This window comes from Eulemur rufifrons, chromosome 1, assembly GCF_041146395.1.
Source record: "Eulemur rufifrons isolate Redbay chromosome 1, OSU_ERuf_1, whole genome shotgun sequence".
Classification (NCBI taxonomy): Eukaryota; Metazoa; Chordata; class Mammalia; order Primates; family Lemuridae; genus Eulemur; species Eulemur rufifrons.
The window spans coordinates 24,006,323-24,027,420 of NC_090983.1; the positions used below are offsets into that span (position 1 = coordinate 24,006,323).

General features: G+C 34.1%; 1 protein-coding gene across 1 annotated transcript in view; it reads right to left on the bottom strand.

Moving 5' to 3' along the window:
• The window catches only part of CPS1 (carbamoyl-phosphate synthase 1), a 117,029-nt gene that overhangs the window by 45,496 nt on the left and 50,435 nt on the right, over positions 1-21,098 (bottom strand). The window contains exons 18-21 of the mRNA XM_069482737.1: positions 20,235-20,445; positions 18,657-18,855; positions 15,064-15,240; positions 11,632-11,750 (exon numbers count right to left, since the gene is read on the bottom strand). Coding sequence (XP_069338838.1) covers positions 11,632-11,750; positions 15,064-15,240; positions 18,657-18,855; positions 20,235-20,445 — 706 coding nt within the window. The remainder of the gene's footprint in view (positions 1-11,631; positions 11,751-15,063; positions 15,241-18,656; positions 18,856-20,234; positions 20,446-21,098) is intronic.

Below are 21,098 nucleotides of genomic sequence, written 5' to 3' on the forward strand. Positions count from 1 at the left end.
GACCCTAATATCCCAGAAATATTGTGATAATACCTTCAATCTGGTAAAACCACACATCTACTATTGAATATAATATCATAATTATGCTCTATAAATACCAAGAAATGATAATTAGGAAAATAGTCTAATATAGGTTGAGTTAATTGTAATTTTTTAGCCTGAATAAATCACATTTTATTTATCTGTGATTCTTAGTTTAAAATGCTGTGACTATCTTTTTCTGCCCTTGATTTGATAAAGATGAAAAACAAATGGAAAACACCTAACCAAAGTAGTAAGACACGTCAATCAGTGTATAAGAAAGTGTTCTGTTACATTAAAGGCACACTGCTCCTAATCAAATGGCTTTGACCTGATCAGATGGAACTACGGGCAAAGTCTATACTACGAAATATTACTTCTGGTATTTCTGATTAATACATTGACTTGTAACTTTAAATCTAGCTAATGTACACTTTTCCCAAAAGAAAGTTGATGTATTCAGTTGCAAAACCCTGGATTTTTCTCATGAATATAGGCTTGTTTTATGTGTACAGAATTTAAATCTAACAGATAAAAAGAAATACTTTATAAAACCTTAGTAGAAAATTGAGATTGAATGAGCACTCTGCAATGTTTTACAATTTTCTATTTCACAAAGGAATGTATTTGAAAGTCCTATATTTTAAAATTTCTCCACCATCTTTGTTTAAATCATCGTGTTTCCACAGAGTAGTTTTCCAAACATCACATACGTTGTCCCGAGCAACAGATGTATAACTTCCAATACAAACTTTACATGACCTCTGGAAACTATTACTTAGAACCTTATTAAAGTAAATTACTTAACTGAAGCATAATTATTTTTCTTGCAAAATGAAATATAAATGGGAATAATTTTGACTAAATATTTTTCTAGTACTTAAATAAGAAAATATAAGCCTTTTTTAGAAAGGAGGAAAATGAGAAGCCATTTTTAGGAGGATGTTGGAAAATTCTAGAATTAAATTCCTGGAGACATTTCACATTCGATCTATGTTGATAGTAAGCTTACTACCTAAATGGAAATCAAATACCTTTATCGCCCGGGGTTTTTCAGAAGAAGATGTATAAATGCACATTAATACCCATGATAAAAAAAACTCTCATCTACTTGACACTAATAACTATATACTCAAAGAACAACTTAAGTAACTCACTCCTCAAGCTAAAGAATGGGTAGTAGTGTATGGGTGGGAGGTAGTAGGAACGACTGATACTACCATGTGGATTTTGGTGTGATGGCCCTCACAGTATCATCATATTTACCTAGGCAAATAGTGCCAAAATGCCTATTTCCACCTGTGATAGGCAAATGTCATCAGCCAAAACCTAGGGTCAGGCTCCAACTATCCTGAGAAAAAAACCACCAATCAGATGAAATGATAAATGTGTCAAGTGTTCAGCACAACAACAAGCAGGTAGTAAGTGCTTCATAGATGCAAAGGCTGGAAGAAAAGGAAGAAAGGGAGAAAAAGAAACAAAGAAAGGAGGAAAAAGAGGAAGAAGAGGAAGAAGCAGGAGAAAGAGTTTAGCAGAACAAAACTGGCAAGTCACCTAAATTTGGCCCAACACCTCAGTTCTCTTCTCCTCTTCCCTCTCTTATTTCTGTTCCCACACCTTGAGGTGATGAGGGCCACCATACCTTTTACTCCCTGCAAGTCAAAATTGATCTCCTGAAGAGAATATGCTCTCAGGGAAACGCTCCCCTGCCTTACACTCCTTGAGATAGAATCACTCTTCACCTCCAAGGTCAGACTCAGAGGCTTTCTGCCCCCATAAAAGCATTTCAGGCATGAATCAGCAGGCGAAAAAATTCTGGGGGTCAGTGACTGATTCTCTAGCTTCTGCAGCTATAGCTCTGGCAGCCTATTTTGCGTAAATTTAATTTCCATTCTACACTCAAGAGTTGTTTGACTCACACCTGCATGAACATGGAAGACATGGCATTTGCACTTTAAAGAAAAATATTTGTGTACATATAAATATATATGCAGTTTTTTATTATTAATAGAGCAAAATTTAAAAAGAAAATCTTTATCCTAGGTCTCCGTACCCTTGAAAATTCTGTTGACATCTTTTAAAGGTGACTTGCCGGGGCTTTCTCCCTGCCAGGCTCCCCCTGTTGTCCCCCTAGAGTTCTGGAAAAGGGCACGTTCCTCACAATGCTTCTGCTCTAAGTGGGGTCAACAACGCAGGCAGGAAGACAGGCAGCTCACAACTTGACAGCTGAGGAGGAAGTGATCTCCAGCTGTCTGATTTAAAAGTCATATCTCTAAAAAGAAGCTTTAGAAAAGGGTTAGTGATTAAAACCAAAAGCAGAAGCCCTGGGCTAGATTGCTTGCTTTCCTCTGACTGGTGTGACATGAAGTATAACACACACCTCGTGTGACTCAGTTTCACCATCCACAAAAATAGAATAGTGATATGTTTCACCCGTATTATAATAGAAATGCACTTCAGGGTCACCAGAGAAATATAGATCTCTGTATTATAAATACTTAAGTATATATTTTTTGCCTTAACCTTCTTTGCTGCTTAATGAAATCATATATTTCACTAGAATTGTAAATATTTACGAATACTTCTCACAAAAACTTTTCAAAAATGCACAAATTTGAAAACATGTATAATTTTTTAAATCAACAGTATAAAAATGCCGGCTAGTTCTCAATAGGCAATAGAGATTTCACAATGTACCTATAAATATTGTAATGCCTACCTGTATATAATCTCTGACAATACAAAACAATTAGATAAATTCTCTATTATTGAAAATGTTTATTCAGAGCCTTCCTAGCTAATTAGTAGATACATAACCACCTAAAAAGATTAAAACCTAGAGATGCTGATTTACAATGTTTTCCCACACCGTTTGTATATTGAATTATGTATTTTCCAATTAATAATTTTGTGGGTTGCTTTGAGCAACCAGGAATTATAATGCATTTTCCTCCACTACAATTCCACCTCCTTTGCCATGACTGAGAAATTCTTATTTTCACTTTCTACAAAGAACGCTTCCTTCTTTATTTAACTAGTATATTATCATACAAATATTGATGAGTGTTTATGCCAGGCATTGTATGCCAATTCCCAAGAAAAGATATGATAAATAAAAAATTGGAATCCATATGTATCTGTTTCAGAATTGATGTTATACCTTAGAATAGTGAGCTCTATTCTGCACTCATACAAATTAACAAAAGTTCTTACTAAGAAAGGCCTATAATAAAGGTATAAGACATTATGATATTTGGTATTTGAATTAATGAAATATATGTTAATTGGGGGATGATACTAGCATATATGTAATAATTACAGAGCAATGACATGAAACTATGTGGTTCCAACTATTATATGCAATGAATAAATAGGTGGATATTATCCACCTTAATTCCTTTTCTTAGACTATCTCATTCTTTATAGTAAGATTCTCACTTTTATGAAAAATAACACAAATATCATAAAATAAAAGCAAACAAAATTTGTCATTTCCTGGGTATAATTCATACCTTTAGCTACTTCTTTCTCACTATACATTTGGTCCTTATATTCTAGCTTCCACACCCACCTCTTCAACATCAAATGTGAAAGATTTATTCAATTCTCTTCCTCTCTTTTCTCCCTAAACCATGTGATACTGTTTAAAGTGTCTTCCGATTTTATTATTATTTCTAAAATTCTCTCTTCCTTTGGCTCCCATGACAGTGGGATACAGTGAAGGAAAGAATGCTGTCTTTGGACTCAAAATCCTGAACTCAAATTCTGGCTTCAACATGTACTACCTGTGAAACCTTGCAGCATTTACTTAACCAGTCTGAGTCATCATTTCTTTGGTATAATATGGGATAGGGTTACATACTTTATAGGAACACTTACATTGAGATTTATATGAGATAACATGTGCAAAAGTCTCAGAACTTTTGCTTTTAACCTCCATTAAACTTTCATGGATTCATGTTTCTGCATTTTAAATGTCTGTTATTGCATCCTGTCTATGTATAACTATTAGTATAGATTATAAACTCATTGACAGCAGGTTAAAGACTAACAATAATTCATCAACAAATGACGCTGGAACTAGTATAATGCCTTGCACAATGTAGGTACCTAATAAATATTAATGACCGAATAGATGAACAAATACCACTTGATCTAATAACAGCTCCCAATAAGGAAAAATGTCATCAAGTAAATATATAACCCATTATGTTGAGATCAGAGATGTTGACATATGCATAATCTATTAATTATTGGCTATCAATAGAATATGCACACATTCTAAGTATATGTTAAGTATACTTTAAATCAACTTAAACTTTTTGGAACTATCAAACATAAAAATTAATATACAGAAATGTATAACATGCATTTTATGAATAATCTGAATATCACTATGAAAACCTTTTAAGCAAAACATTTATCTTGCCCATGCTAGAATCATAAGCACTCCCTCACACTTTCAAAAATGCACGATTATTTGTCAAAAATATGAAAATACTAAATAATAAATGAGTGTTCTCAAAAGAGTAAATATTTGATGTAAAATTTTATATTGTATCTAATTCAATAAATCATTAGTTAAAAAATAATGAAGTGTTATCAAATCTATGATATCACCTAAAATATTCTATCATATGGAACATAAAAGAAAATTAAAAATAAAATGTATTTTTAGCATTAGTTCACTGAGGCATGGAATTTCCCATCCTGTAATACCCCTCATCTACAGAGAAAAAAAAAATTAGTTTATATATGTCCCAATTTCTAGTATTTTTGAAGAGGTTTACTATGTAAGTGGCTTAGAGTATGAAGATTAAAACCATAGAATGGCAATATATAATAACTGGTCAAATTGTTTTCCTCTAAAATTAGTTATTTCATACATAGTATATTATATATTCAGCTAGCTGCATGGCTGCCCAGTAAAATAGGGAGTATTTTTTTTTAACTAGGTCAAAACTGAGACTTAGAAATATAGTGTGAGTTGTAATGATAGAACAGGATATGACCACTTTCTGCAAATCAAATCAGTGGGTTCCATAATGTGTCCAACCAGCTCCATTCCCATTTCTATATCCAAAATAATAAATGGTTTCACAAACATATATCAGAGTGAAGTATTATAAAAATTATAACAGGTAATTATGTTTTAGAGTTATATTTTCCCTAAATTACTTCTGTATTTAATATTTTAAAACTGAAGTTAATTTTTTTCTACCAGAAAGTATAAATTATCAACAGAAAGTAAAGTCCTGACCCTTCTCTTTCTTATATCTAACAACTCTTAGGTGACACTTTTCCCCCAGAAACTTCAATCAAATATAAGCACAAAATGTGCTTGTCTGATTTTGCCATGCCTCGTGAGCAAGTTAAATAAAAAGTCAATAGACACTAGCATGTGTAGGAGAGGACATTCAAAGGGAGTGTTCCAGCTAAGGTGACACCTGCATTATTACATCTGCCAGAAGTTTGTGGCTGCAGGGAAATGGCCAACTTTACTGAGCTCAATTTAGCACTTGAATGCCCAAGTGGAACTCACCAGGCTTGTCCTAGGTAGTTTTCCTAAGCAATAGGCACATCTATGATTTTTCAGCACTCACCAACGGACATAGTTTATCACATTGAACATAGTGATGTTCAGATGCATATTGGGCCCTTCAAAAGTGCACTTTATTCTTTTTTTACCACAATGACCATAGCAGTAAGGAGCAGTGAAAGGGGAAGAGAATATTAATTATCAGAATTAGAATAGAAAAAAAAGCAAACCCACATGAAGTCTATTCAATATAGGAAAAAAGCAATTTCTGGATAATTTGTACATAAACCCATAGTAAATTAAGTTTATGTCAACAACTAATGGAGAACTCTAAATCTTATAACATATAAATTGTCTCACAATGGTTATATACCCTACTTTTGAACATCTAAAATGAATGAAAACAGATTCTTTTTAAGCAGTCATCTGCAACGTTGTTAACATAAATAGCAGCATTGTATATAAAAACCAGAGAGAAAAATGGACCATTCCAGGAAAATTGCCCAAAATGAATGGAATGCAAAAGAATAAGCAATCATCATAAATGGCGGAAAACCTTCCATTTGGTGATTTAACATGGTATAGCACAAGCAGTGGCTGGCTGTCTTCTTAAAGCTAATTACTGGAAGGAAGGCTTCAAAACTTAATTCGACTTAGTTTTACCCAGCAAAAGAGTAAAATTATACAATTTAGGCAGGTATAATAAAATCCTGGAGCTGGATATGTCAGTCAGAAATAGCTAAAGAAGTCCAAAACCAAAACAAGGAAATAAAAAAATTAAAAAGAGTTACAGGCAGAGGATAAGCAGATGCTAGAAACTGGTAATTAGTACTCTCACATTTTTTTCTTGCCTGTTCGTTATTCCTTTTTTAAAGAAAAGTATCAGGATTGTCTTTCAATCTAAAATTGCTAATCTAAATTGATATTATAAATAAAAGTGGTTAAGGTGTAAAGTCCTGAAATACTTCTGGCTCACAAACAAGCAATATTATTGCTGAATTTCTTCCTTACTTAAGCAATAGAGGTTCAACTGAGGGATCCTTGTACCTGCGTTTGTCTATTAATTACTAATATAATTGAAACCTTTGTCATATGTGCTAGTTCTACAGTGATAGGACTGTCGCCCTTTTATTGGCTACTGTTATTATACTGAAGGTGTCCATTATATGTAATCTTATTTCTTTAACATGTTACCTAATTCATCTTTCCACACTCCTAAACAAATACGTTTGCGTGTGTGAATATATACATGTTTATGTGTTTATGTTTATATTTATATCTATACACACACACATATATATACAAACATATATATGTACACACTTGAATACTTACATATGAAATATAAGGAGTTAAATATCAAATATTCTAGGCTCTGGAATCCTGTTTAGGTTCGACTTCAATTCTGCTATTTATTAGTATGTGATGCGGAGGACGCTGCTGAATGTCTCAGCGCCTCAGTTTGCTATCAATACAATTAGGATAATTACTGACTTCTTAATGCTGTGCTAAAGACTAACTGAAATGATGTCCTTAGAACAGTGCCTGATCTGTAGTCCCATTTGGTGATTGTCTTACACCTGAAATGCATTCAGAATTATTGAATTGAATCAAAATTCAAGTTTCTGTATTAACAGACAAGAGTTCTAAATCCATTCTTTTTTTTACCATAGGGAATCAGCTAAATCAGAACCTAGTTAATGAAGACATTTGACATATTTATTTGATTTATGGTACTTGCACTTCCTCTCTCCAGGCCATATACTTTTGCATGATCAAAACTGAATTTATGTACTAATGGAGAAAAGGCCTATAGGTAAGTGATTTTTAATAGATCAGAATAATATATTTTTCTTTTAGTGAATATTTAAGAAAATGCTATACAAGAGGAACATAACATGTGAAACAGTCAGTGTTGGCAGACTAAATGAGTGTGTGAAAAATACACAGACTAAAGTCTGGATAGCTCAACAGTGAAGGCCAATGGATAGAAAGTATGCACATGTTACGATTCTGCTAAATTTTGGACAGAATTAACCTTCTCAAATTCCTTGCAGGGTGAGGGCAATGTGAAGTTAATAGATTTTGGGACCATTAAACATCTAAATTCCAAATCAAATGCATAACAAGCATTAGAATCCTACATGATATAACCCACATCACATTGAGTAACAAGAAACTGCTCAAACCCTAAAGAAATCCACTATAAATATGTTATCACCCTAGATCAATGAATGCCATTACACCAGCTTATAAATTTGGGGAGCTGCCTGCAATGGTCAACTTCCCTAGCATGTCCTTGGGCTGCTATAAAACATTTAAAAGAAAAAGGAGAAAGTCAGTGAACTCAAATAAGAAAGGGAAAATTTTTTTGCTGAAGCTGTCTAAATAATGGTTACCACCTAAGTTGGTAAGAATGGCTATTGCTTCAGAAGTCTTGAGAGGGTTGCCATTGCTATTTTCATGTATTGAAGAAGGAAAATTGAGTTCTAATGGGGGCAAGCACCCAGAGCCAACATGCTGAGTCAATTATTCCAACACCTGTTCACTTTGTCTCATCATCCTCAAGTAGGCTGGGCTTTCATACATCATCCTCAGCATGACACATATTTATCTCCACCCTTTAAGGAAGGGGATTTCTCACTGTAATTTCCACTTTCTTGTAGGCATGGAAAACTCATCAGTTATTTCCATAATGCCTATCTAATTACAATCATTGTTTTGTTTCCTCCATCCCAATCTGTGGACATTCTTATATATATCAAATATGTGGGTATATTCCATTTGGGAGTAAAATTCTGAACTTCATTTCAGATGACTACATGTAAACACAAGTCACAGACTGGCTATCAATTTGAGTGATATTCTCATCCTCTCCTAGTGAATGTGTTTATTGGGTTTTAGAAGAACTTTAGCTTGATTAACAACTATAGAGTAGGAATATTGTTCATTAGCATAATGGAGTGCTATTGATTGTTTAATAAGAATAGCATTTGTTTCAGTAGCTATCATTGCTTCTTGTTTAAAAAAATAGGTCTGGTATTAAATAAACGATGATGCATCATAAAAAATTGAGAAATGACACATTCCAAATATATAAGTAAATACAAATTGTGACTCTGAAGATGAGTCTTTAAATGCATATATCTAAAATCATGAAGTAACCTTTATTATAACAAGTAGTATTTTGATTTTTAGTAGAAAAGATGGAAAAATCTTCATGGGCACTCACCATGTGTTAGATGTCCTTTATACTTATATCATTTAAGCTTCACAACAAAACTATGAAGTAGGCATTAAGAGGAAGAACATGAAGCTAGAGAAGTGAGGGAGGTAACGTGCCTCTGCTTCACCCTACACTCCAATCTCTCTGGCTCCCAATGCACAAGGAAGGAACCAGATGAAACATACCCCACGTCTAGCACTCTGTACTTTATCTCTCTTTAAAGTTTCTTTTCTTCTCCCAAGTGAGATCCCATTGCCTATATTCCCCAGATGTCTATATGACAAGTGCAAAGGGAGTAGGTATGTTGGCACCAGAGATATGTTGAGACAGGAGAATTTTGGGGTCTTTGCAACTCACACCAAATAAATAGCTACCTCCTGGTCCTACATCTAAAGCAGGAGTAGTTGAGATCTTCAAACAAAGTGAACCACAAATACATGCAAGTGAAAAAGAACAACTGATATCAACCCTTCTCTAAACTGGCAATACGTAAGTCAGCTATGCAATGCCAACCGTTAATAGGGAGATACTATTACTGCTGGAGCAGGACATACCTTGATGACTAAGCCTGCACAGATACTTAGAGGCTGAGAAAAAGCAGAGGACTTTATTACACAGACTAATGCTGTGGATAATCAAAATAGAACAAGGAAGCTCAAGGTCTACACATTTTTATTCCACCCGCTTTGATATCCTTTCAACTTCAGATCCCTATGTGCCATAGAGTGATTGAGACAGGAAGCTTCAGTGGTCATCTATTTTTGTTATTTATCTAACACCCCTAAATAGCAATAATTATCAAATTGTTACGTGTACATCAATGACACTCCAAAAAGAAATGAAGTAAACAGTAAAGTAACACTCAGATAATGAGTTCAGGGTTTAGGTTTACTATTGCCACAGATCACCTGCTGAGTTCTATTCCAGGTTTACTTTAGCTTTTGCTATACAATAGGCACTTTAACATCCCTGGATCAAAACAAACTTATACATAAGATAGATAATTATAAATATAATTTTAAAAATCTTTTGAATTATTAAAACCCTTATATAAAGTTTTAGTGTAGATCATTATGAATAGAAAGTATTTTACAAATATATTTATGCCAGAAAATGGAGACCAAAAACATCAAATTATCAACATATAAATGTAACAGAATGTACAAGTTAGAAAGATATTATAAGTGATCTGAAAGAGTGCATCTAGTTTTAATCCTCTGAAGACCTTTTTCACTATCAATATACCCTGTTTATGCTCAGTTAGAATCTCAACCTGTCTTCTGGTTGTAACAAGAACTATTCAATTAAAACATTGAATTTGTCCAAAAATCAGAACGTATATCAAGTGGAAATTTAAATCACAATAACATCTGCTATTTTCCACCCCAGGTCTTTCCACTGGTATGTTTGGCATACTGCAAGTTTCTAGCACCCTCATGTGGTTTAATTGGAGCGGGTTCATAGGCGTTTGAAATCAGTTGCCTGAAACTGAAAGCAGTAGAACAGACTATAATTCAACATGGAAGCTCTGCTGGCATCATAAAGCAAGAAAGGAAAATTTAAGTCAGCAAAATTTTAAGATGAATGTATAGGCTCAATTCCTAACTTATTTGCTATCTACTGTTCATTTTATGTGATCACAGAAAGGATGATTTACAAGCAACTATAGCTAGTTTCATCTTTGTCAGACAGAAATCCGCAAATTTCAGAAGAAAGCATTTGATATGGCAAATTATTAAATAGAGGAAAAATAACCTTATTTTGTTCAAAAAGAGAGCAATTTTTTTATTGCCCAGCTTGTATGTATGTTGATTAGACAAATACAACAACCCAATTATATGTTGCATTTGCTAAATAGTTTAGTAACCCAGGCTTTGAGATCTTCCATTGTCTTTATCAATATTTTAAGTGGTTAAAATTCCTACATTTTCTCAAGTCATTTGAGAACAATTTACACAAAATTTTTTCCCACTCTAAACATATCCCTAGGCATGTAGATGAGACTTCTTTCTAACAGTAGTATATTTCAGAGCTCTCCTGGAGGGAAGAAGCTAAAGAGGGCTATATTGTCTTCCTTAATTTGGTAATAAATGTTCCTCTTATCAAAGATACATGTTTAAAACCTAGCCATAATTTCATAAACCTAAGGTGCCCCAGAAAACTGTCTTCCCATTAGAAATTTAAAAAGTAGATTTTTAAAGCACGGCATTATCAGAATATTCTCAACATGAAATGAAATTTAAAAATAATTGGCCATGAAGGAGATAAAAATGTAAATTAGTAAGAGGTAAAGAGTCTATTAACAGAAACTTGAATGTAGCTTATTTGTATGCTAAACTGGAAGTCCCAATGTTAAAAATATCAGTAGAATGCAAGAGGAATGCATTTTCTTATCAATATATAGCAATGTATAGGTTGATATTAAAAGGAAAAAATAGGCTTTAGAACTTAGAAGAAAATTTATGAAAAACAGGAATACTATTCATTTAATTAATGATTAATAAAATTTAAGTCTAGGTAATATTTGGTAATTAAATAACACATGCATTCATAAATGTGTTATAAATGTATACCAATTTTGCAAATTCAAAAGACCTAATAAAATCATCACTATATTTGATGGCAAGAGTGGGGGTATATAATAATTTAAAAAATTAACAGATACCTTCCAACAGGTAAACATCTAAAAAACTGTCATTTGTCTTCTGGCTATGGCTATTGTTTTCCAACATTGTCACTATTTACGTCACTGAAGAAGAATTTTAGCCAAACGCTTAAGGATAAGAAGACTATTCCAAAATTGCACAGAAAATATCTGGAGTAAATCAGAGCAAGACTGCCTTACCTGTTGAGCTCTTTCAGTGTCTTTTCCATGTTTAAAATGTCACGCATCTTATACAAAAACCACTTGTCAATGTATGTGAGCTTCTCAACCTCATCAAGGGACATGTTGTCTTCCAAAGCCTGCCAAAAGAAGATACTTTCTTTGGCAAACATTCTATAAATGTCATATTTGGTTGAAAACATATACCTCTGAATTATTTTGGGACTGGTGTCTATAAACTGAAATATGAAACATGAAACTGACATTATCTACAGTCCTTCCAATAAACCTAAAGACGGGGCCAACTACATCCACAAATGGCACACAGAAGAGGTACTTGCCTTGAGTTATCAGAGTGGTGTGTGCTCAGAAAAATACCCCTAACAGGTTCTATCTCACTCCTCTTATTTGACCGTGTTACCAATTATATCTTATATTTGATACATCTCTTTGGAATGAAAGAGAAACTTGAAACTACAATTAAGACAAAGTGGTAAGAAAATCTAGAATCTATATAATGATCATTGAGCTTATATTTTTTATAGTTACCCTTTAGTAAATAGCATATTTTTATCACCCACTCCACATTCACACAAACATACAATAGTCAGTGAGAATTTATGGGTCAAATCTGGCTTGGTGTTATTTCTCTAGAATATTTGCCCACAGAGGACTTTCAACAGAAAATTATTTTGAATCAGTTACTATGACTTTTGTGCTAGGGCAGGCGTTTAAAAAAAATCCTAATGTATTCCAAAGCAATGTAGTAATAACTTCTGTTCTGATAGGCAGCTCAGGCTTTTCCTCAAGCTAACTTTAGCAATTTCTCAAAAATAAAATTACAACTATGGGTCATTGAGCTGAGTAGACAATGCAACTGAAAGAAGAGATAAATTCTCAAGACTGAAACCTTCATACTCAAAAGATGTCAATTCTTATTCTTTTATATATGTATATGGATATATATGTGTGTGCATATAGATATAGCCAGTGAGAAATAATAATCAGATAATATTCCAAAACAACATATAATATTTTAGAATGACACACTATATTTTTAAACCTCCTTATGAAATATATGTAACTACTAACTCTGCTGTTATGTTTCAACCCAGGGAGCTTAGCTTTTTCTTATTTCTAGTATCAAGGAGATCATGATTGTAAGTGTTAAAATGTATCATGGCTCATAATTTTGTTGACTAGAATAAGATGACATTTAATGGAAATACTCAAAGCCATGTTCATTTCCTAAGTCTATTTATGTTTCTTTTGTTTAATTCTCCCTGTAATTACAGTCAGGTTCCTAAGGACTTAATATTCTATCTTATTTTCCAAGTGATTAAAGGCACAATTAGCTATCGGCCATCAACACTGTGAGGTGGATAGAACCTGAAGCTACTGATACTTTGGCAGATCAAAACAGGTTTTCACACCAGCACACACAGTGAAGGAGGGCCTGGAATTCTGTAGTCATTTCACAGTGAGGAAGGACAACTACGGTGACATCCACAGTTTCTAACAAAAAGCATGATCCTGCCAGTCTTAAGACTTCATCACCAAGCACTGCAGCTGTAATGAAGTCTATAATGACCCCAAACAAGTTTGAGGTTACTTTAATGTTCCCAAAATAAGATATAATGCCCTGCATTCTCCCCAAATCAAAAGAGGTGATGATCCAGTCATTCTGAAATAAGACTACTGCAAAAATCAGACCTTAGAGCAAGTTGCCCTTTTCTAAGAATCATGAAAGCAAGCAAAGATTTACACACTCCCTTCATTCTTTTTCCCCTTCAGCCCTCCACGGTCTTTATACTCTTTGTCAAAATCACCAAGTTCCTGGTTGCTGTGGATATGAACAGTAATGATGACCTCTAACAAACAGAAATCAGTTCCTTCTCCCAGCACTCCAGCAGACGATAATTTATACCTCAGCCCCTGTGCTTCTTGCTGGTACACAGGGTACTCTGTGTAAGAAAGAACCTCCACACGTTTTTCCTGAATTCTCATCCTTTATAAGTCTGTTAGAAAAGAATGAGAGATTTGCTTGAGTTTCCAGCCTAGCTGGGAACTTGGAAATGCTTCCCTTTTTTATCTGCTTCAAAGTGGCAGAAACATGATTGCTAGACTTAAGGGGAAAATCCATTTACTGTCCTTTTCCTGAGAAAAAGAATTTATATATACATGTATGTGTATATGTATATATGTATGTATACATATGTACACACATATGAATGTCACAGATTGATTTTTAAATAAAAGATTGAAATAGGAACAGTAAATAAATAAGGTGAAATGGCTTTCTAAAATAACCTCTTATCACTGCTATATCCCCTCCACCACCATGGAAAAATGTTAATTACCATGAAACTCAACATTGAAAAATGTCCATCAAGAGATAATAATATCTGCCAAAATTTCAATGGGACTTAAATACTTTGCATTTAGAAACCACAAGATTCAATAAAGGAAATACCCTTTCTCTCTCTTCAGGACTCTCAATATATGGACAGAAAAGTTGCAGTGAGTTCCAAATCACTAACAACATTTTTCTGTTGCAACACAGATAAATTACAAAGACAGATTCTCTATTTAAAGAGAAAATTCTTATTTACATCAACTCATCCCGCATACACACTCACACACAGACATAAAATGGTCAGCGGGGCTTTGTAGACCCAGTGTGGTTTGATACTGTTGGAGGATTAATGCCTGTGCTTCCTTAAATGTCAAAAAGCCATTCAGGGATTTCTGACCAGACCGATTCCAGCTGCCCAAGTCACCTTTTATAAAATCAGATGAGCTGAAACTTCAAAATTCTAAGCACAGTAAATATGAAAGGGGATTAATATGGCATTTAATTTGCATTAAAAGGAAATAGTAGATACAAGTGAGAAATGTGGGACCTTTTTTTTCTAAAAGTAAGACCAATAAAATAATTACATGGAAAATCCGATAAGCATGGAAGTTCTTTATAGTCTGTTGCTGTTGTTTAAACACATAAAAATAATCAAATTAAGATTATTCTAGAGTCTCGGGTAGCACATATTAAGTGACACTATCATATGCATCTTCCTTCCTAAAATAAAATTTTACACATTTTCAAGGAACAAATAATGAAGGTAATAGGAATGGACAAGTCAATATTGTCAAATCTAGTTAAGACTATTGATACCATACATACTAAAAGAAAGGGACATTTTATTTACCTAATCACCCTTTAAAACTGCGATGTGCCCTTATGTCCAGGCTTAAAGTCAAATAAAAAAGGATAATTTAACATTAAATATAGAATAAGCTGATGAAATCCATAGAAGTCTCCAGTTTAATATTATAGAAGAGAATTTAAATTTTTCCAAAAATCCCTGAATTCAGGACCACTTTATGATTCAGTTTTAGGCTGACTATGTTTGAAAGCAAAAAAATAATAGTTCTGGGCCCCTTGTGACATGTTACCTTGGCGATGGCATAGATGCGGGTGCTAGATGGGTCAGCCAGCTCTCTTCTGAGGTCTAGGTTAGACGGCCATTCTTTGTTCATCGGGAGACGGGGAGTGAAACCATCTATAGACGGGTGGCACATCCGTAAAGCCTTCTGGAAACTCTCCTCAAACGTGCGACCAATAGCCATGACCTGTAATACACATTTAAGATCTCATATTGAAAGAAAGAGCTTATATATTTTTAATTTGTAACACAACTCTATGTAGAATGTTTTTCAGAAAAGACTTAAGAACAAAAAAATCTAGCAGAACACTACTAATTTTAGGTGTTTTCTTTTTTCTTCCTCTCTCCCTTTCTCCATGGTTTTGGAGTAATGAGTCTTAACATTAGGTCAGTCTTTTACCACTTAGGGAATTGAGCTGTATTTGCTGAGATTGATGAGGAAATCACCTGCACTTGCTCTGGGCCATAGTATTAAAGTAAGGAATATGTGGTTTGAGCATATAGACTCTTCCTTTAGAACAGAAAGCAAATAGAAACCAAACATATATTAACACAAGAACAGAATGATTTCTAAATGAGTATCAGTCAGTATCCAAGACAGGGTGGCATTTTTTTAAAGCTAAGCATTAATATTAATCGAAACTTGAGAAACATAACAAATGCTGATAGATTAGGATTTCAAATGTAGGCGGAGACTAAATTCCCCATGACAAATTCAATGTGTCTTCCTGCAGTCTCTACAGCTGATTATACACTAATCAATTAGAAAAATCATGTGTTGATTTAGTCTGGACAAGTTACAAGTCAGAACTAAACTTAAATTGACCTTGTAGCCTACCCAGTTATTTTCACTGGATAAACATTGTCTTTGAATCTTTCCATGGAATAACAGATTGCTATGCATTTTTGGTATCCAATTTAGAATAATAACAGTCATAATGCTGCCTTCAGTAAACTTTCATGATTCCTCAAATAGACTCAAATTCCCATTAATGTCAGTTTAGGAAACCTTCCCGTCAGTTGTGTGACAAGATACATATTCAAAGAGCACTAAAGCCAAACAGATAACCTTTTCATGCAGTTCCAAAGTTAATTAGAAATAAGGGAAGATTCACAAGAGCAAGGATAAACAAAACGTTAGTCCAATTGAGATATGCAATTTGCAAGTCATAGCAGCATCTTGAAGAGTTAGACAGTATGTTTATAGATTACCTAGCCTAGACATGGAGGAGAATGCCAGAAATCAGATATTTTACGGTGCTATAAAATTAAAAAAATATATTTTGGAGATATTTAATACAATTTAAAGTATTATATATTTAAAATTTGGCCATGAAATAACTAGTTCTATGAGAAACTCTCCCTATATTTTTATTATTCTTAAGCACACTCTACATTAAAGGACATGGGATCCATTCCATAAAAGAAAATATATATATATATATCATAATAAAGGAATGCATAACTTTAGGTGTTTGATCAAAATTTGTGCTTTTGGATACGATACATTATTAAAATTTACTTTCATTATGTGTAAATGTTACTATTTTCCTGTGGAATCGTGGCCTTCCTTGACCCTATTCTACCATACTCTCATTGCATCTGTACATAAATACTAAATTTCAACATTTACCTCAGATTAGTTCATATTATATTTGTTCAGTTTATATATTCTGAACTCACCAACTGCAGACACTGTGTCACAAATATCTACAACTTATTCATTCTTTTATCCTCCCAGTGTCTTGCATGTAGCAAGAACTCAGGAAATGTTTGCTGACTTGAGTTGAACTAAATGTAAGATGTTAAATATTCACTAACAGTGAAAAATCCCTCAGATAGTAAGCCCCAAAAGAAAATATTACAAAATTTTCTCAAGTTCTTTGATCTACAAATTTTACATTTATGAAAAAGGATATTTCCCATGAAATATAAACTAAATAACAGTTGTTCATTTGGTGGAAACACTACCAGCACAGCTTTTTGTGGCATTTGAGTTCTGATTCATTTGTGCACTAAAAAGCATGATAGAAAAAAAAAAAAAAAGATTTGAAACAACTACGAAGGAGGAAAAACTACTTGGTATTTTATAATTAGCAAGTTATTTTAATTTAAAAGATCAAAGGTTCATTATTTGTCATTACTCTAAAATCTTTCATTAATATCTTAGAAATTAAGAAACCAAAATAGTAGTAATTCTGCCCTTTGAGTGTGAATATAATAAACTAGTAAAATGTCTTTATTTTTTTTCTTTTTCCTTGCATGGATGATGGATTTAAGCTGTATTTCCTGTGATTAGTGACACGTATTTCTGAAATGGCTGGTCTGAGTTTAGGCTATAATATGTGTCATGAGACAAATAAAGAACAGCAGGGAACAATATGTGAAAAACAGCCTTTGGTTCCATATTCTAACCAGCTTAGATACATAGATGTAGACTAAAGGCTCCCATATTGGCCACAAAAGAGATAGAAATCAGAGATAAACTCAGACAGACAGATTGATAGATAGATGATAAAAACTGAAGTTCATGCACACTTCTGCTACCCCTACACAATATTTATGGATAGTAATTTAAGAACAATAATAATGATGAACTACAGTCATTGGGGAGGTGTACTATGAATTTACCTTAAAAGACATTACTAAACACTTTACAACTATTAATCCGGAACCTTGTAAGAAACCTGCAAGATAGACATTATCATCTCTACTTTGTCGGTGTGGATCCTGAGGCTCAGGGTCTTGCCTGAGAGTTTCTAGCTGGTAAGTGGCAGTGCCAAGAGTAACACCCAAGTCCACCTGATTGCAAGGCTCAAGCTCTTTCCACTATGCCGAGCCTCCTGGATGCAGAAAGAGATGAGGCCTTGGTGGAGGGAGGCAGGGGAGTGAATCTCAGAGGCAGAGATCTGAATTCCTTTCTCTCTTCCCACACAGAAGAACATTGCATCTTTGAAGGTGGAATAATCAAAAGCTAACTTTAATTTCAAACAATATAACATAGAACATTATGAAAAATCTTCTGAAGATGCTAAAAGCTTAGAACTTTTTATAATTAAAGAGGGTTTAGTATTCCACTGTGCTCAAATCAGTTTAGAATTTTAGAGCTGGAAGGGCCTTGAGAGATCATGTAGTCCAGCCTTTATAGATGTGGAAAATGAGGTCCAAGGAGGTTAAAGCCATGATTTTCATGAGTGGACTAAAGATGAATTCTTAACCTCAGTTCAGTGGTCTTTTTGGTATAATATGTCATCTTTAATATCATTTTACTTTATTTGGTTATAAAACATATTACAACTCAGTCATATTTATATAAATATGTTTTCATAAATGTGTATCTATTATATACCCACATATGTGACTTCACTGTTTGAATAGAAAGGTCTTTAAATACAGCAAAATGGCCATGTTTTATATTAACAAATGTAATATTCTAGCAGTCAAATAGACAGATGTTAAAACACTACAGAGGAAATGTAAGTCCTATATATTCTCCAATCAATAACTCAGTAGCCCAGGCAAACTTAGACTTTCAACGGTGTTTAAAATTTTAAAAATTAACTGAGAACATGAACAAAATAGAGGAATAAACCAAGGACTCACCTCTCCTACACTTTTCATAGAGCTACCAATTCGGCTAGATGTTCCATGAAAACGGTCAAGATCCCAGCGAGGAATCTTGGTGACCATGTAATCCAGGCTAGGTTCAAAGCAGGCTGATGTCTTCCCTGATACAACATTCTTGATTTCTGGAAGTGGGATTCCTAAGGCAATCTTGGCAGCAATGAATGCCAATGGGTAGCTATAAAGAAGGACATAAATTTATTTTTGTTTTTTCTTTGAGCAATAAGTATTAAAAAAACAACCCAAAATATAAATTTGTCTTTCTAAAAAATTCTGGTATTATTCTACTTCAAGGTTTAAGACACATCTGATTCTCTGTTCTTATGAATATTTAATGGCCACTTATAAAATAATATGAGTCATGATATAAAGCATAAAGGCATAGGTCACAGGAGAATTCACTTTCCATGCATTATATGCATTGCTACAACTCCCATCTTTACCTCTACAACCCCAAATCAATAGCTCCCTCAATAAATAAGGTTTGACTTCCACTTGTGTTTAACCTCCTCTAAGGTGAGAATCTGCAAATATTCTTTTGAGAAAATGTATACAGATCTGTACCTAGGAGGGCAGTGCAGTTAGCTGGTACTAGTGGGTATGTAACGATCAGAAAATTTAGGCTTTGCAAGTTTGGGTCTTTGCTCTGTCTCCAAATTATCTTTGAACTTTGGGCTCCTTAAAAAACTAACACTCTGGGAAATTTCATTTGAGAAAACAATTCATAGAACTATAGAATTACATATGAGTTCTTTAGTACAACTCCCCATCTAACAGATGAGGAAACTGATAGAGATGGTAAGTGATGTGCCCAAAAATCACACAGTCAATGGAAGAACCAAGTAAGAACTCAAGTCTTGTGACTCCTACATAGGGCAACACACCTTCCACCACTCCATGCAGTACTGTGTAACTACATTTAAAAATCTATAGAAGTAAATATTTTGTTCACTTAAATCCCATGTAATTTAACAAGATGCCAAATATATTAATAGAAGCAAAAAGTTTTAATTAATTTCCCCTCCAATTATGCTTGCCAGCAGTTGTTAAATGAACAGCAAATTTATTTATTTGGTTGCAACATTTACCTGCAGAAAAATTCTACATTGCTTAGTCTTGTGGAATTTTGCCAAAATAAAAGTAATTTGTATTGAATTCTTGGGTTGAGTGAACTATATTTTTTGTCAGCTATTTGCTATGGAGCTATACACCTGAAAAAGCCAGCTGAGGACTAAAATTAAGGATTAATTTGCGCTATTAACAACATCTGCAAAGTGCAATTAAGAAGCAGATTTTTCACAGCCTGCTTTGACCACCCAGATTTTGATTAGTTTATGATTAGCCAGCAAACAAAGCCAGCTAGCAATACCATTTGCCTCAATCTAGCAACAAGCTCATTAATAACCATGTCCTTAGGGTCCCATAAATGATTTGGAGCTAGCATACAGAAATGGTGAATATAATTTGTAAATACAGCACAGTTTTCCACTTGCTATCAATTTTCCATTTCTATCTGTGAAGAATCTGCAAACCCACGGTCAATTGTTCTGGTCTTACCCAGTGGCCTTTGAAGCCAGGGCAGAGCTTCGGGACAGTCTGGCATTCACTTCAATGATGCAGTATTCCATTGAGGTAGGATGAAGGGCAAACTGGATGTTGCATTCGCCCACAATGCCCAAGTGGCGGACAACATTGATTGAAGAACGTCTCAACATCTGAAACTCCGCATTGGAAAGTGTCTGGGCAGGGGCCACAACAACTGAATCACCTGTAGATCCAAGCAGCACTCATTATTTGATGGCATATTTAAATAACCAACTTCAATGACTTAACAATCTACTTGCATGATACAAGACACAGAGCAGTCTGAGGGTTTGTAGGGAAAATAATTATTTTAAGGTAATATCTATGTATGAGACATCAGGCATTCCCCCTGATTCTTGTTTAGTCCATACTACTCCGACACATCCCTTTAACCTTTCCCAAGCCTATCTAGCTATCAAGGCTGTAATCATCTACTTACTAGATTGTCATTAACTTCTTTAACGTCCCTTCTTTTCATCTCAAATTATCTAGCAAGTTCTTCCTTCTATAGTGTATTGTCTCCTCCTCACCCAGACTGGCTCATCCATCTGTTTTCCATATCTCATACCTTCTCATTCTCACTCCTCGCCAGTCATAGCCCTTTATATCTTCAATTTTGTAGTCTTTAGTCTCCATCCCTTCTGTTCTCAAACATGTTCAGGTTTCTACTGCCTCAAGAAGCCCCTCTCCCAACATTGCCAGACAATCACACAAATCTCTCTCATTCTTTGACATAAGATTCTTGCACGTTTGCTAGTTCTGCTTATCACTCATTACCATATAATTCCTTTCAATAGGGCTCACAGAATTAACTTCGCAATGAAATTGTTCTCCTGG